At 40.6% G+C, this 18,185-nt stretch overlaps 1 protein-coding gene across 2 annotated transcripts in view; it reads left to right on the top strand.

Annotated features, from left to right (window-relative positions):
• grk6 (G protein-coupled receptor kinase 6) overlaps nt 1-15,318 on the top strand; it is a 53,134-nt gene extending 37,816 nt beyond the window's left edge. For both annotated transcript variants that reach the window (XM_056408807.1, XM_056408817.1), the window contains 10 exons: nt 2,279-2,342; nt 5,117-5,257; nt 6,368-6,558; nt 6,643-6,680; nt 8,489-8,578; nt 8,706-8,914; nt 9,906-10,043; nt 10,888-11,025; nt 12,233-12,367; nt 13,124-15,318. In XM_056408807.1, coding sequence (XP_056264782.1) covers nt 2,279-2,342; nt 5,117-5,257; nt 6,368-6,558; nt 6,643-6,680; nt 8,489-8,578; nt 8,706-8,914; nt 9,906-10,043; nt 10,888-11,025; nt 12,233-12,367; nt 13,124-13,174 — 1,195 coding nt within the window. In that variant the 3' untranslated portion in view covers nt 13,175-15,318. The remainder of the gene's footprint in view (nt 1-2,278; nt 2,343-5,116; nt 5,258-6,367; nt 6,559-6,642; nt 6,681-8,488; nt 8,579-8,705; nt 8,915-9,905; nt 10,044-10,887; nt 11,026-12,232; nt 12,368-13,123) is intronic.
• Nucleotides 15,319-18,185: the final 2,867 nt, after the last annotated feature.

Raw genomic sequence — 18,185 nt, 5'->3', positions numbered from 1 at the left:
CCAGCACCTCTAAAAACAAAGTGCAGAAAACACTCAGTATTGATGAGGTTGCAGGCGATAAGACGCTCGCGCTGCTCATACCGCGTAAATATAATTAATTCATGCATTTTCTTCAGCCGGCGTTATTGGCAGCTGTTCATTGATGGAACTAAACGTCCACAAATTATTCTCATGGCGCTTTTGACAGTTACCGAAGCAGCTTCCGGTACATTACCACCACAAGAGACGCGCACGTACATGTATTAATTCCCATCTGGATACAAGACATTGGTCAGAGCACAGCATCATGAAACACGACACCTGAAAAAACGGGAACTCCCCTCCCGACCCGACTCCGACCCTGGCCTCTGGCCAACTGGTGGTTTAACAATAAATGTTGTAACGGGGAGAACCTGAGGATACAAAACGAAGCTTGAGTGACGGATACACGGAGAGTAACGAGCCCTTTTATTGGAGTCTCGAGTGAGCAGAGCCTCGAGGACCCATTTACAATAACCAGACGGGACTAACTCTTCAGCGCTGAAAGCTTTTTGCAGAAATGGCCAAAACACATTAAGGCCGGAGAGATTTATATAGCCACAGACTAATGGGCTGATGGAGCGGAGGCTGAGGAGAGGCAGCTGCACGTGCAGGAGTGCAGCCAGAGTTCGGGACCTCTGGAGGCCGGACCGGGGCGTCGGGAGATCTCAAAGACGAGGAAGACTCATTCGCGGCTTCCTTTTTCTTTTTTTTCATTCAATTTTTTTGCTCCCTGTCCAACGTCAATGTTTAGTCGATTTTTTATCTGAATCCGTTTGAACTGAGTGCGTCTAAAAGGGGTACGGACGAGATTTCAATTAACCTGACGCCCACAGACACAAACAATCGTGTTGTGTACTCTCTGTGATTCCAGACTGCTTTGCTATGACGGGTCAATTCAATTCAGTTTATTTTATTTCGCCCAATATCACAAATTCCGAATTTGCCTCAGCGGGCTTTACAATCAGGTTCAGGGTCAGCAGATGCAACTTATAACAATTTAAAAAATGCTCGGTATCAAACCGCAATACTAAAATCTGCACAACGTACTGGTCAGCTGTGTAGTTAACTTATAAGAATAGGAGCAATAACCTAAAAAGAAGAAGCCCTCATCCCCTTTAACAAACGTGTCATTATGAGCTCCGTGTCTGTTGAGAAGACCACTGATGATGTAACCGGATCAATATGGGCCCGAATTCAAGAATACACAAAACCAATAGCAATTATTGGTAAAACAAACAAACAAACAGGAGACGCGCCATCACAGGGCGAGTTAAGCAGCAAATGACTCATTCGGTTTTAATGAGTCGGCTTAATTGACCCAAAGGGAGACGAAACGGGAGCGCTGGTACCAACAGGGACCCGTTAATTGGTGCTCTCGGATCGTTACAGGGGCTCCGTTTGAATCCATCCATCACTGAGTTTCCTATACATGCATTACCTCACCAGCAGACATGGGGCATTAAAAAAAAATCGTAAAACCAAGTATTAAATTAAAGATGCTCCATGAAGAAGTATCCATATTTCCACCAGACAAACTATTGTGCATCTTACTTAGAAGGTGTTCTATCTAACTGTCATATATATATATATATATACACATATATATACTGTATATATACATATATATATATATACTTATATATATATATATACATATATATATATTTATATATATATATGTGTATATATATATTTATATATATACATATACATATACAGTATATATATATATATACATACATACACACACATTTATATTTATATATACACATATATATATATATATGTATATGTATATGTGTATATAATACTGCAGACCCTTCACACCCTGGACACATGCTGTTCCTACTCCTCCCCTCTGGTGGGCGCTACAGAGCCAAAACCACCAGACACAAGAACGGCCTCTTCCCATTGGCCGTCACTGATGAATAGTTATCAAGACACAACCATTTGCACTACTTACACTATCACCGCTTTCTTTCTGCACTAACATCCCCAATTCATTTTTGTTTTTTTATATTGTAGATACCTACTCTTTTGTCATTAATGCCTTTTTTTATATTTATCCTGCTATTTGTAAATGTATGTGCATGTAACCAGGGTCAAATTCCATGTCTGCACACATACAAGGCGAATAAAGCTGATTCTGATTCTTCTCCAGGACAGTCAGATAGTGTTATTAACATCAACATTCATTTTCATCTCTACACGTGTTGCAGTCTGGAGTTTCTAACGTGTTTCTCTTTGTGTCCAACAGGCAACCGGTGACCAAAAACACATTCCGACAGTACAGAGTTTTAGGGAAAGGAGGCTTCGGAGAGGTGAGTACATGCAGGTGTCAGGATGGCTGTTGAAGAGCGGTAGAGAGGTAGAGAGGTAGAGAGGCAGAGACCAAATGCTAACAACTTTTCACAGAAGCTTTATTCATTTTAACTAAAAAAACCAGGAACCAACACTGTAGAATGAGACAAACAGGGTTTAAATACACAGGGAAGCTGCAGGTGATTGGAAACTGGGTAACGAGACACAGGTGGACACAATGAGGGCGGGGCTCGCAATCACACAGGTGGAAACAATCAGGGACAGGGCAGGCGATCACAGGGACAGGAAGTGCAGGGAAACAGAGGACACGAGAGACAGGGACTTCAAAATAAGACACAAAATATGACAGAAAAACTCTTTTTTTTTTATGACCCACATAAAACGGTACACAAACACAGGAAGGAAAATGATCTTATTGACGAGTTGATACAACAACCGAGACAAAGTGAAGAATGGGGATGGGCAGGGCGTTTACCTTCGCTGATTGGGATCAACTGTCACACGCCTGCGATCTCCGAGCACAAAGGGATTCATCGCTATAAGAACACAGGGACAAACTATTCTGCGGTCGAGTCTCGAGTTTGAAAACCCCCCCAAAAAAACTATATTGATGAACGCGCTTCACAACAGATCATTTAGATTCAATTATCTGGCATAAAAAATTCCCATTTTCCCTTTTTCTATTACATCCAGATTGTTTAAGGGGATTCATGTTGCAGGAAATCCGTCTCCTACTCCCTCAATATGCAGTATTCTGAAGCTCAGATGGTATTTTTTACACATGTTTTCTAACTCCCCGAAGACAAAGGATACAAGTCTTCGCTCGCCTGTTCCAGACACGATTCAAGGCAGCACACATGAGCATTTCATCCTCGGCTAACGATGCCGGCTCCCTCCGGTCCAGTCGGTAACAAGCTGCATGATTGGACTCATTATGGCCGGTTAGAGTCACAATGCTGACCTTTTACCAGGACAGTCGGATATTGTTTCCATGTTCTTCTCCGCTGGGTTTATAGCGCCTCCCTCTGGACAGAGGAATCAGAGACTGAGAGAGTTTCTATGAATAAAAAGGATGGTTGACCACGTGTGTGTGTGTGTGGTACACGGCTGCTGTCTATTTTTTATTTAGGTATTTTGACAGTTTGACAAGAAATGTATTCTTTTGAAAGTAAGGCGGGGTAAAAAAAAATTAGCATACATCTGGCCAAGTCTAGCAAAAAGGAAAAATTCAATATAAAGTAAATATTTAAGCAAGTAAATAAGTACAAATAATCAGAAAAACCAACAACTACACCAACAACAACAACAATCCAATCAACCATGCAACACTTCAACACTGTTTGTCAATCGTGTCAACCATAAATTCAGTCCAACCATCAAAAAGTTATATATATTCACAGAGTTTCTTATACTTGGAGCAAATATATATCTATATATCTATAGAGTTACAGCTTAGTTAAATATAGTGCTTGTCTTTTTATGAGATCATAGGTGTCAAAGACAAGGCCCGCGGGCCGAATCCGGCCGACCACTTCCTTTGATGTGGCTCCTGACGGCTTGAAAGACATTATATATATATATTAGTGCTGTGAAAAATAACGCGTTAACTCAGTGAATTAAATTACAGGTTTAACTAGTTTTCTATTTTTTTTAGCGACGAGAATGCGAAGAGAATGAGCATGGTCCTGGTTGCTGGTCGTGTCCAGCCAGTGTCATTCTGTCTCTTCTTAACACGTTAACCACTCACACGTCTTGCTCTGCTGTCTCGCCGCAGAGCTCGGATACCGGCGTGTGCGCGCACATCGGGACTTTAATTAATTAATCCACAGAAACCTGTGATTAACCTGATTAAAAATGTTAATCGTTTCACAGCCCTAATATATATATATAAATACGAGAGACATTTGATCACCTTTTCTTCAAGAAATGTAAGAAAAATATCCTGTGTTTTTATTTTTAAGTTTTCAAATTAAATGGATTTATGTTAAAATATTAGAGAAATGTTCCTATGTAGAATATTTCTACAATAATCAAATGCAAAGAGAGTTATTTAACAATACGTTCAGGAGTGGTTCATACAGTGTTTCAGTGACACCATGATGCTGGACATGAGTCTGACACCCCTCAAGAGCCCACAAACTCCAAAACTCTCTATTTATTTTAGCTTTCTATCTGTGGGTGACCATAAGGACGGTTGTGTTGTTGACAGGAAATTTGCATAAAAAAGGATTAAAAACATGAATTAGACTTTCAATGAATCTGCTCTTTGCAACACTAACGGTGGACGTCAAACTTTAATTTTGAACACTAATAATGAACTTAGATCACCTCAAATGTCCGAACACAAGTTACGTTGCAGTCTAAGTGCACGTTTGGCTGCGTATTGAGTATTAACATCCATATTTACAACATCTTCAATCTAAGGATTCATATTTAGAGCAGTGAGAACTAGTTTACATGGCAGTGTGTGCAATGAGTAAAGAAAATGCTTTTAACAACTCAAACTTCAAGCGTTGAACACTTTTAGAGAAGATGAAGCGCTTTGTGAAAACCGTTTCAGATCGACATCACGTCTGCAATTCAATCTGGGACGGAGTGCTTTCACTAATCACGTCATATGCAGAGCAGAAAAGTCCATTTTCTCCACAGATCGGAAAACAGATTGGGTTTTTCCTCACAGACACAGCTCTCTGTGTGAAAGTGTATTGTTATTTTTTATTTACGCCCTAAACTGCCATCCTGTGTCCCCCCATCCCCCGCCTTGACCCCACAGGTGTGTGCGTGTCAGGTCCGGGCCACAGGAAAGATGTACGCCTGTAAGAAACTGGAGAAGAAGAGGATAAAGAAGCGGAAAGGAGAGTCCATGGCACTCAATGAGAAGCAGATCCTGGAGAAGGTCAACAGCAGATTTGTAGTAAGCGCCTCATCTTCTCCGCCGACTCGTCAACGTTTTCCACTCACCCGTTTTCATGCAGATTTATTATTTTGCATATGGAAAACAAAATGTAGGGGAAACAGGTTTGACTAAATATATACTATCACCAGACTTCTCCTCTAAGGAAACGTTTCCCAGGGTGTCGTTGTGTCTGTCCTCGTCACTCAACAGGAACCGACGACTTTTGTTCTCCAGAATGAGACATTTAGAGAGCGAAAGATGCTGCACATATTTCCTCTCTCTCTCTCTGTCTCTCTCTTTGTCTGTCTCTCTCTGACTCTTTCTCTCTATGTCTATGTCTCTCTCTCTGTCTCCCTCTCTCTCTGTCTCTCTTTGTCTTTGTCTCTGTCTCTCTCTCTCTCTTTGTCTCCCTCTCTCTCTGTCTCTCTTTGTCTTTGGCTCTGTCTCTCTCTCTCTCTTTGTCTCTCTCTCTGACTCTTTCTCTCTCTCTATGTCTATGTCTCTCTCTCTGTCTCACTCTCTGTCTCTCTTTGTCTTTGTCTCTCTCTCTCTGACTCTTTCTCTCTCTCTCTATGTCTATGTCTCTCTCTCTCTTTCTGTCTTTCCATCTCTCTCTGTCTCACCTCTCTTTCTCCCTCTCTCCTCTTTCTCTCTCTCTCTCTCTCTCTCTGTGATATTGAGAATAGATCCCTTGACTTGAGGGAAGAGACTTTGCACGTCCCCATATCTTTGCAGAGCTTTAGCTTCTTAAAGCTTCGTTAATAAAAACAACAAACAAAAAAAATACATCCGTCATTATTTCTCACGACACAAAATGACATAAATGTAAATGGTTTTATTTGTCCGACTGACCCAAAGATACTCAGGCGACGGTGAAGCTGGATCTAGACTATGTTTAATATTTTTTTCTTCATTTATCAAAAACAATCGGTTCTCGATTGATTTTCTTATCAATAAATGACGCATAACTTCAGCACCACGGATCCACGGCTGCGGTCAGAAGTTTGTAGAGTTTCAGGCATCCCCTTTAACAATCTGAGCGTCTCATGAGCTGAAGCGTTGACGCCTGACCACCTGACCCACCTGACCACGCAGCGTCACTAACACATGACACTCCTCTTCCTCCAGGTGAGTTTGGCGTACGCCTACGAGACGAAGGACGCCCTGTGCCTCGTGTTGACCCTCATGAACGGGGGAGACCTGAAGTTCCACATCTATCACATGGGCGAGGCGGGTTTCGACGAGAAGAGGGCCATCTTCTACTCCGCCGAGATCTCCTGCGGGCTGGAGGACCTGCACCGCGAGCGCATCGTCTACAGGTCGGCGTCTTCCTCGCTCCTCCGCTCTCATTGGCTGTCGTCTCGTTCTGTTCTCACACTGCTCTCTCGTTCTCCGTCCCACAGAGACCTCAAACCAGAGAACCTCCTGCTGGACGACCACGGTGAGTAGCAGCGTTAAAAAAGATAAGAAATCAGAGGTCAATAGGTCCAAATTCAACCTATAACCCTTTGGGTTATCGCTCTGTGGGTTGGTGGCTCGTCTGAGTCAGGCACAGGTGCATGCTGGTTTATTAGCTTCGCTTTGAAAATGCGGAAGGTTATGTTTTGATCGCCGTGTATTTATTTATTTGTATGCGCATATCTCGCATAACTCAAAAAGTATTAAACCGAATCGCATGAAATTTGGTGGGATGATTGGTTATTATCCGGGGACCATTTGATTAGATTTTGGGATTGATCGGGTCAAAGGTCAAGGTCAAGGTCATCAAAAGGTCAACATCTTTTTACCATTTACCGCGGTCAATTTCTATCCAATTGGATAGAAATTGCCAAAATGCCAAACTAATGCCAAAATGTTCATAATTAATTGCCCAATCTTGTGATATGCGAAGGTATGCACTCTACCGAGCCCGTTCTAGTTTGTGTTTGTTATTGTTGTATTTCTTGCCAACACAGCAGCAATTGGCACTTAAAAAAGTTCACTCCTTCTCAAAGTCGTAACTGAGTCGATCTGAATACGTAGACACGGTACATCTTTTTTTTATTTTGTGTGGTGCAATTCTCGAGATCGTAATTATCTCTGAGGTTCATGCACATTGGAGAGCAGGAGACTGACTGAATATGCGATTTGGAATAAATAAGTATTTCAAATCCCTCTTACAGCACAATCTCATCTTAGAGTCCACTTCCTCTTTCCAGCGTTCCACTGCATCACATCGTCTTCATCGCCAGATGAGGTTTGTTCAGCTGTCATAGAACTATAGATGCTTCGGGCTTTTGAGATCCATGCGATACAACCTGGAGCTCCGAAGCCAGAAAGTTAGTGGAACCGGATGGTTTTGTCAACTGTGGTTTCTAATGAAAAAAATATTTCTATTTAAAGACAGGAGCCCTAAATAGATTTATTTCGAATTGACTTTCAGCATTTTATTAATTAATTCACTGACAAAGCATACGCAGTCCTTCCATGGCACACGCACTGCATGGCTGAAGCTCTATTCCCATGTGTTGTGCATTTCAAAAGATAAATACTCCCCCAAAAAAATGAACTTTGAGATTGTTCCTTCAGCTGTTTGAACGAAGCCGGTTTCTGAGATGATTCTCCACTAGAGGGCGCTCTGACTCCAGCAACGCAGCCTGATCCCCCTAAACCTCTCAGAGAAAACTCTTGCTGTGCCAGAGTGAGTCTCTGCTGAAGAGAACACGAGGTCGAGCTCAATATAAAACATATTTAAAATATATAAATATTTAAAATATTTTAAAAAATCTATTTTGGGCTGGTGTGATAACAGGAAGATGAAAAAAGAAATGCATTTATTACATTTTTTGAAGTTCTTATGACAGAGCCCTGGTAGATACATGAGTCAACATTCAGGAAGATAAAAAAAGTGTTGCTCCTCAACTGTGATGCATAAAGATACTGAATTCCTCAGATACACATCACTTAATTCTTCACCTAAATACACTTAAATACACGTAACTCTTCACCTTGAAGACACTGTCACTTTAAACTGTCTGTGCACTTTTTCTTTTTTTTGTTATACTTTATACCTTTATTTATCCCCCTGTGTTGATTATTGATTGTTGTTAAAGTCATTGTCTATTGTCGCACCACCCGCCATGACACATTCCTTGTATGTGAAAATATACATGGCAATAACAAGTTTCTGATTCTGATAATGTTGCAATAATCTGAACTAATCCAAGCCTTTCCTCACATTTAGACGTGTGTTTGTGTGTATTTCCTTAGGACACATCAGGATATCAGACCTGGGTTTAGCGGTTCATGTACCAGAGGGGCAGACCATCAAGGGGCGGGTGGGAACGGTGGGATACATGGGTAAGTAACCTTTGACCTTTTCACGATCTCCACCAGTGAGCAATGGAAACCGAATAACGGGATAAACCACTTTTGCATTGCAGTTGAATCAAAGGCTCACTCTGCCGCATTTCTCCTCTCCGTCCAGCTCCGGAGGTGGTGAAAAACGAGCGCTACACCCTGAGCCCCGACTGGTGGGCGTTGGGCTGCCTGCTGTACGAGATGATCGAGGGCCAGTCTCCCTTCCAGCAGAGGAAGAAGAAGATCAAGAGGGAGGAAGTGGAGCGGCTGGTGAAGGAGGTGGAGGAGGAATATTCCAGCAAGTTCTCCGAGGACGCCAAGTCTCTCTGTAAAATGGTGGGCGGATGTTCGAGAGGCCAAATCCACTCTTCTCTTATTCGCTGCGTTCTGCAGCTCCCATCTGCTCAAGCTCTATACTTTCACTATATTCTCGTGGTTTACCTCCTCGCTGTTTCAAAAGACTTCCTCAGAAGAAATGCGTGTTTACAAAATGGTGTCACATATATCTGTCTCGTTAGGCCTGTTTCAAAATCAGTGGTTTCAGCCGAATCATGTACATAATATCATGCAGAGATCCCTCCTCAAGGTAAATGTGGGTGAGTTTTGTCACGCATATTTCAGCCGTTGAACAATCGCAAATCTGATCTTTGACGGCTCGGTCAGACTGTAGAGAAAGCTCAGGTATGGTTTGGTTTTTTAGTCAGTTGCGCGATCAATTTAAAAGTTGTCACGGTGTGAGCTCGATTCCTGGTCGACGAGCTTGTGTTCAAACCGACATCAGAGTTTGAAATAATTAATATGTTTTTTAAAGAAAGACGCTCAAAATATAAGCCGGCGTACGCTCTCAATACGCAACATTTTCTAAATTTGTCATGTTTATACCGAGATTTCAGTTTGGTCATGGACATTTGGTTTAAAGTCTTGGAAATCCATTGGTCAAAATGTGTAAGAACCCTGTGACTCAACTTTTGCACAGAATACACATTTTATTTTCTGACCAAATCGAGGCACGCTCACGTTCCTGGTCGAGGACTTTTTAACGTGAGCAGTGTTGCTTATTTCTACCGTTTACTTGGCGATCTCGACGTGGGAACTCTCCATATATGTTAAATGTTTTATTAACCACTGTGCCGTCAGTCAATACCATGGATCCATGACTCAAAGCTTACTTCCTGGATTGTATTTTTATCCTCTCACCTGAACACAAAGCAACAATTCCCCACTAAAGCACCCCCTGGTGTAAATTAATTGCAGTTGTCTACATTTTGCTGTGTTTCTGCTACTTTTCTTGTCGTTATTAACCTTTTTTTTTAAAATTATCCTGTAGCTTCTTGTCAAAGATCCGTCGGAGAGGATGGGCTGCCAGGGAGGTGGAGCCTCTGAGGTCAAAGCCCACACCATCTTCCGCTCCATCAACTTCAAACGCCTGGAGGCCGGCATGCTGCAGGCGCCCTTCGTTCCTGATGTAAGTCCACAATCACCTCAGGCATCAAGTTCACTGAACCGCAGAAGGGTTAAGAATATAGTACAGAAAATATACACTTTTTACACACATCATTGTATTTTAAGTATATTAAACATTTAGATTTTTTCGTGTTTTTTTGTTTTTCAGCTTTACATTACTGGTAGTACAGGTGTCATTTGTAGCATTACTAAATAATAGCAGACATACACAATGTTGATCTGCACTTCACACATTTCATTTATTTACACTACACACATACACACACTTTGCATTTTGCACACTCTGTCTACATTTAATATTTTTATATTTAATTTAATTTTACACTGCAGTCATGAGTATTGTATTGTGTATGCATATATGTTGTATATATTATATACATATATATTTTATTTTATATTTTACTTTGTATACTTTGCACAGTCATTGTATTATATTTGTTTGTGTGTGTGTATATATATATATACATATATGTTTCATTTTATATACATATATATACTTCATTTTGTATTTTATATTTTACTTGTATACATCTATATCTTTCATCCCTGTTTTTTATATTTTACTCTCGTGTGTTTAGTTTATTGGTGCTGCTACTGTGACGACAAATTTCCCCTTGGAGATTAATAAAGTATCTATCTATCTATCTAGATATTGATGAAAGTGTAGCCTTTATTACAGCACAGGTGTAACTAATTGAGGGACTTCAAATCTCACCCTTTACAAAGACTCGGAGGTCGTCGGTCGTGGTGAACACGGTTCTTCTCTTTTCCGGTCCTCGCTGATCGGTCGCTCCGCAGCCAAAAGGAAAAACGTGTTTTGAAGTCAGTGTGTTGTGTGTTCGCAGCCGCAGGCCATCTACTGTAAAGACGTGCTGGACATCGAGCAGTTCTCCACGGTGAAGGGAGTGGAGCTGGAGCCCAAAGACGAGTCCTTCTACAGCAAAGTGTCCACGGGCAGCGTCTCCATTCCCTGGCAGGACGAGGTGAGACGCGCCGAGGAATCCATCACCGCTGCCTTCGCTGAACCCATTGACACAAAACAACAGACATATTATATAGATTTATAACAGCTGAGTGTTTGTTGCTCTCAGGAAACCCTTAGGGTGTTTGTTTGTTAATTATTAGAATTCAAGTGATTTGTTTAATACCTACTAGTATACTTTTTCATGATATTCTAATATTTAGAGATAGGATATTTGAGTTTTCAAGCTTAATAATTAAAAATAATAAAAAAAAATAAAAAAAAAAATGCAATATATTTTTTGATTGATAAGAAAAAGAAATTTTTGTTTTTTTAATTGCATTACAGAAAATAAAGAACTTCATCACAATATTCTAATTTTCTGAGACAGTCCTGTATATATTTGATCTTTTTATCAGTCTGTTTTTTGGTTAAATAGTCAGAATTTACACTGTTGCCATGTCAGATTTCAAAATCGTACTGCCCGTCAAATCCTGCTGTGTAATCTAATCTGTAATGTTCTGTTTTTTTAGCAATGTTTTATTTATTTGGTGGACTTATAGCCATCTGAACTAAATACAAAGCTAATGTTGTCCTGCTTCAGAGAGAATGGTCACATATTGTCAACTGCATCTTTTCAAAAGAGATATTTATCCTAAAAGTGCTTTTCTTTGTGACGAAACTGAAACTTTTTTCATTTTTGCTGTGTGCCATCTTCATTTACTCTTTAACCTGTAACATATAGACTGATATTTACACATCTGAACACAAGATCACACGTGTGGCCTTTTATCATACCACCAAAAGTATTCTAATCGCCCTTTTGGTTGCAGAGATAACCTCGTTTTTAGTTTGGTTATGCAATTCTCAAGCAGAGGCCTAACAATACATTGGTTTTGAACCTTTTAATGGTGAAGAAGAAGAAGAAGAAGAAGAAGAAACCTTTGGAGAACCGCAGAGGAGTCCTCCTGTGTAATCTAATCTGTAATGTCCTGTCTTTTTAGCAATGGTTTATTTATTTGGTTTATTTTTTTCCCATAAACTTTAATACCCCTTTCATGGGACGAAGCTGTAGAGAGACACAGCGCGTATGCTACAATAATAATCGAGACAATCGAGTTCATTGACGTCTCGATTGTGTGTTTCGTTGTTGTTGTTTTGCTGATATCGGAGCAGGTGGAGCTTCAGAGTTCAACATTCAACTCAATGTTTGGTCTCTCCTCCTGCAGATGATCGAGACGGAGTGTTTCACAGAGCTGAATGTTTTCCACGCGGACGGGACCGTCCCTCCGGACCTGGACTGTAGGGGGCCGCCGTCTCCGCCGCCCAAACAGGGACTGTTGCAGCGGCTGTTTGGCCGACAGGTCAGTGAACGCCTCTCGTCGTCTCATCTCACGGACGTGATTATCATGGGTTTTACAATCCAGAGTCTGTGCACACCAGCTAGTGGTCAGTTTGACTGGAGCAGAAGTTCAACCTGTGCTTCTCCTGCAATCATGTGTTTGTTTTTTTTACATTAAAAACACTTAAAAGTCCCCCTTCATTTAAAAAAAAGCTTTTTTTTCTCACTTTTAATATTTGTTTTCACATTCATCTGCAGAGTTCACAATGCGCTCAACTTAAATCTCAGTTTACAAACTGGAACAATTGCCTGCTGTAAAAGTGCCTTGCTAGAGGGCACTGTGACAGTGGTTACTAAGGGAGTCTGAGCATTCCTCGATCTCTTTACTTTTCCCCCCCACTTTGTCCAGTGACTTTCAGCTCGTGAACTGTGACCACTTTACTTCTTTCTCTCTGCTCTCCTCACCATTTTTATATCAATAGTATTTTTGGTTTTCATAACACCTGGATGAACCAGCGGGATTTTGTAGGAGACATTTTGTGTCCAGCAGTTAAACTTTAACATGTATAATATTTTAACATTCTGTATTTATTTATGAGGCAGAAGGAGTAGATGCAATTCTAAGAACTTTCAACAAAATATTTTAACTTTTTCTAATGTATTTGTTATTCATAATGTGCTATTATTCCACACAGAATATTTAAAAATGTTTTAAAATATGTCCATTCAGTTCATCATCGTCTCAAGGTGACCCTCTGCTCTCTGCTTCCCTCTGCAGGACTGCTGTGGTAACTGCAGTGACAGTGACGAGGAGCCCACAAGGCTGTGACACACACACACTCACACACACACACTCACAACCACACACACATCCACATACACACACACACACACACTCAGACACACACAATCTCATTTGTTTACAACTTTTGCACATTTGTATTTTTAACATAGTACTATCTCTAAATGTCAGAATGTATATTTTCAGCATTGCCATAATGTTTAATGTTATTTAAAAAGTTGTGAAATATCGGCTGTCGACGCGTTCCAAACGAGGAGACGGGAACTTTGTAAGAAAAACCACACAAAAAACAAAAAAAACATTGTCCAGGGAAGGCTTTGCGTTCTCATTCATCAACTTAAACACACGTCCATGTAACTGATCTGGGAGCTGCTGCTGAGCAGCTCCACTGGAACAATTGCCTGCTGTAAAAGTGCCTTGCTAAAGGGCACTGTGACAGTGGTTACTAAGAGAGTCTGAGCATTCCTCGATCTCTTTACTTTTCCCCCCACACTTTGTCCAGGGAATCAAACCCGTGACTTTCAGCTCGTAAACTGTGACCACTTTAGTTCTTCCGCCCTCCTCTCTGCTCTCCTCACCTCTTATATTCCTTCATTTAATTCTTTTAAAAGTGGGCTTTTTTTAAAACCGTGACGATAGAGCCATGAAGTTGTCTACTTCTGCAGATATTTTTATATCAATAGTATTTTTTGTTTTTCAATTATGAATTTCTTGAGGAAAATTGACGAAACTCGTGCTCTGATTACACAACTTGCTTTTCCAACATGCTTGTGCCTTTGTGTCCTTTTGAGTTTTTTTCGTCACGATAAACTTTCCCTTTTTTTTTAAATCCACAATGAACAACTCACACAATATGTTAGCGCTGCCGAGCTTGAACTGAAATAAAACTCGGCACAAACTATGGGGACATTTAATTTGACGCCCGTATTTGACTAACAATCCAAAAGTAACTGCTTCATTAAAACCCACGGAAACGTCAATTAATAGTTTCCTTATGGTGCTGCGTTCACACCAAAAGCGTTGCGAATTTTTTTGCGTGAGTAGATCCCATGCAAAGTCAACGTACAGACGTGAATGGTTGCAATCGATGCACATTTTCATACGCCTCAAGTTCGCGAAAAATTCGCCCGATGCCGAGTTGCGAAATATATATATATGATATTAATGTTATGAACCCTAACATGAGGGCGTTAGATGTTACGATGTTTGTGGAATGTCCTCAACAAGTATAAAGCAGAACTAGTGGTTAGTTCCTCCGTGGAGGATGGCGGAAATTATGTTTTTACGGAGATGAGCCATGGCGATAAGCCCCGCCCCCTCTAAGGCTTGAGTGAAGCGAATCACGAGAAATAAAAGAAAAGCGAGTAATCTCACCGAGTAAAGCTTTAGGTGTGAACGCAGCATGACTGTCTGTACATTTACCTTTTCCAAAAAATGTTAACTCAGGGTTTCTATAGAATTCATTCCGTTTTCATAATTTCATCATCTGCTCATCCTCTCTTTTTTTCTCTGCTTCGTGAGCGGAAGTCGGTCGGATGATTTCCAGACTGCGAGTTTACGTACGCTCGCCGGTAGACCGCTTCATGCCGTGTTCGTAACAACGGCAGAGAGAAGAAGAAGAAAGAAAAAAAAGCGTTTGATCCGCCCGTCTCTGGTCGTAGACGGCGAGGCCGCGAGGGAAATGGCCGCTGGTTTTAAGCTATTAAAAATGAAATACCTCTGAATGTACAAACGTCTGCGATGTTATTTCTGATATGTGAGAAGACGGACGACGGAAAAAAGACACCACGGGTATATTTTTCCTTCTTTTTGTTGCCGTCGTATACGATACACAGCTGGGAGTTCGTGAACGTCAACAATCTCTCTGCTGCATTTACCAGCGAGGTCGAGTTATGCATCATAAATGACGGCAAACAACATTTTAAAGGGTCAGTTCAACCGCTCCTCGCTTGCCTCTCATCCCGCCGTGCAGATTGTTTTTCATTCCCTCAGGTTTTGAATTATCGGCGGGTGTGCCGATTGTCTGTCTCGTTGTCCTGGAGCATGCTTTCTTTCTTTTTTTTATCAACCAAAATGACCAAATGAAACCAAAACTGAGTGAAATGAGAAAAGTACGTTTTATTTGTATTGTAAATGAGCTTGTCCTTTTAATAAAGCCTGGCTGCAGCTGATTTTGATTATTTTCACGAGTGGAATCATCGTTACTGAATCCACTATAATTGTTTTGTCTAGGAGAATGTCAGGAAATCTTGAGAAATGCCCGTTATAAGTCCACACAGTCCTCAAATGTGTCGTTTCCTTTGACCAACACAAAGACGGATTACTGTCATGTGACTGAAATCAGGACTTTCTTAAGTCAGAGGATGAAACCGGCGAAGGTTTGCTTCAAAAGAAACAGACGGTAACACCATTATTAGTCGATTAATTAACAAAAAAACCTCTTTGATGGATTTGTTTTTAAAAGATGATCAACTGGTTTCCATTGTTGTCTTTTGATGCAGAAATGACTCATTGTTCAAGTCTCTTTGTACAAATCAGTTTTTAAGCCTCCTATCTGCTTTATTTGTTCGGCCACAGAGCTCTCAACTATGTTTTTTAATTTATTTCTCATCAAAGCACTTAACCAGTCAATTAAAAAACAAACGCGTTACACAAAGAAGATCAGAGATGAAGTCCTTCCCATCCATCGTGCCTCTCCTGAAGGTCCCCCTGCAGCCCGACGTCGCCTCTTCGTTATCCGTACCGTGTGTGAGTGTCTATGCGCTCGTGGCGTCGGTCCGCTTCCTGTCTGCGGCGCCTCGTGTGTTCGTCATCTGGACGCGGAGTCCTCCCTGTGAACACGAGGACCGCTGCCCATCCCTGACTCTCCGAACTCTGGAGTCTCCGATGAGATTTTATAAAGAAAAGACTTGAGAGGTCAAAAGGGGAAGTCAGCGAGCCGGAGGAGCTCCACGGACGTTTAGAATCAGGATCCGCCGCTGCGCTGCGTCTCTGCTGTCAGATAGTCTCTGTCCTTTCTGTTGAGGACTGTAATCTGCCTTAAAGGACCATTCCACTTCATCACAGCTTGGCTCTCATTTTTTTGTCCCGTTGGGTCTCATCGTTATCGGAAGCGTTATATTTAATCAAGAAACACAACCAGTCAGGCAGTTTTTTGAAGGCCCTGAACACATTTTGGTTTCCGTGATGTTTGAGTTGCTCCGTGTTTCTCCCGCTGCTGTTGTGGGCGGGGCTCTGAAGGTCAATGCCGATATCACAAAATCTACATTTGACGACGTTTGCAGGGGTTCATTGCTTGTAATGTCTGGCCACTTTCAATCAAATCAATAACACCGTCCTGGTGAAGAATGAATATATATATATAGATATATATATATATATATTTATAAACATATAAATACACATATATATATATATACATAAATATATATATACACATATATGTGCATGTATATATATATACACATACATATATTATATATACATATATAAAAACATATGTTATACATGTATATATTTATGTATATATTAGGGCTGTGAAACGATAAAAATTTTAATCGGGTTAATCACAGGTTTTTGTGGATTAATCATGATTAATCACATATTACCGATATTCTCGGTATATTTTGTGAGAACATAGAGATTTATGACAAAAGACGGATATATACATTTATACATTCTTCTATACAATGGTGCTGCAACTCAGCAGTTATTTAGCAGTTTTCTTCCATATGGAACATTAATACATCTTCATCCTAAACAGAATATTTAACCCTCCTGTTACCTTTCGGGTTAATTTGACCCCATTCAATGTTTAATGTCGGTGTTCTTTGGGGTCAATTTGACCCCAGGCTGTTTTTCACTGTGTCAAACATAAGAAATATCAACTTTTTTATTTATTTAAAGGGCTATTTAGGTAGTCAACAAACAAACATAAAGTACCTCACACTTAAACTTGGGAAGCAATATTAATTCTAATAATTTTCTGGAGGTTTTAATTGCTGGGGTCAAATTGACCCCGAGGGTAAAATATGTTAGTAAATGTAAAGGTAACAGGAGGTTAAACAGAACATTTTTCTCTTGTTTGTCAACCATTAACTCCACCATGATACAATCTAAAGGCCTCTAGTCTTCCTCTAGCAGCTGCTGAGGCAAACTGACTGTGTGGGTTTTCTTCATGAACTGGGCCGTGATGAAAGGGACGGCGGGGACACCGCTGCAATACTGAAACCTCACCGGCCCGGACAGGTGGACAGATTGACAAGTGACTTTTTTTTTGCTCGGTCCCGATGCGCGCGCACGGAGCTCTGGCGCGCGAGACGGAGATCGATAAGTGTTAACGCAACGCGAAGAGACAGAAATGACATGCTGCTGTGGAGATACGATCAACAACAGACGTTTAGTTGAATAAAAGAACAAAGACGTGCTCTAGAGAACATGTCAGGGGGCGGGCCAATCTCTTTAATGCCATGCGATCTACCAACACTACGCCGCGATCGACTGGCAGGTCGCGATCGACGTGTTGAGACCCTGATCTACAGGAAGTAAAAGTCGTAACAAGGTTTCCGGAGGTGAACCTGCGGAAGGATCATTACGATGAACAGACCGTCTGCATGAGAGCGGACAGAGTTCAGATTGAAGAGGTGTATTGGAAGCTCATTTTGCAAGTGACTTTTTGTTCGTCCCGACGACCAACAACAGACGGATTGGAAGCTCATTCTGCGCATGCGTTAAATGCGTTTTTTAAAAAAACTAGTTAAACCTGTAATTGAATTAACTGAGTTAACGCGTTATTTTTAACAGCACTAGTATATATACATACATATATGTATATATACATATATAATATATACATATATCTATATATATATATACATACACATATTATATATGTATATATTTATGTTTATATTATTTCTTTTTTCATTTTAGAATTCAGCTGTTTTATATATTTATATATATATATAAATATAAATATATATATGGATATATATGCATATATATACTGTATTTAATTAGTTTTTTATTCATTTCATTT

Source organism: Pseudoliparis swirei, chromosome 3 (genome assembly GCF_029220125.1).
Source record: "Pseudoliparis swirei isolate HS2019 ecotype Mariana Trench chromosome 3, NWPU_hadal_v1, whole genome shotgun sequence".
Lineage (NCBI taxonomy): Eukaryota > Metazoa > Chordata > Actinopteri > Perciformes > Liparidae > Pseudoliparis > Pseudoliparis swirei.
Note: the sequence above shows the minus strand (reverse complement) of the source record. Positions and strands in the feature narration are given on the sequence as shown.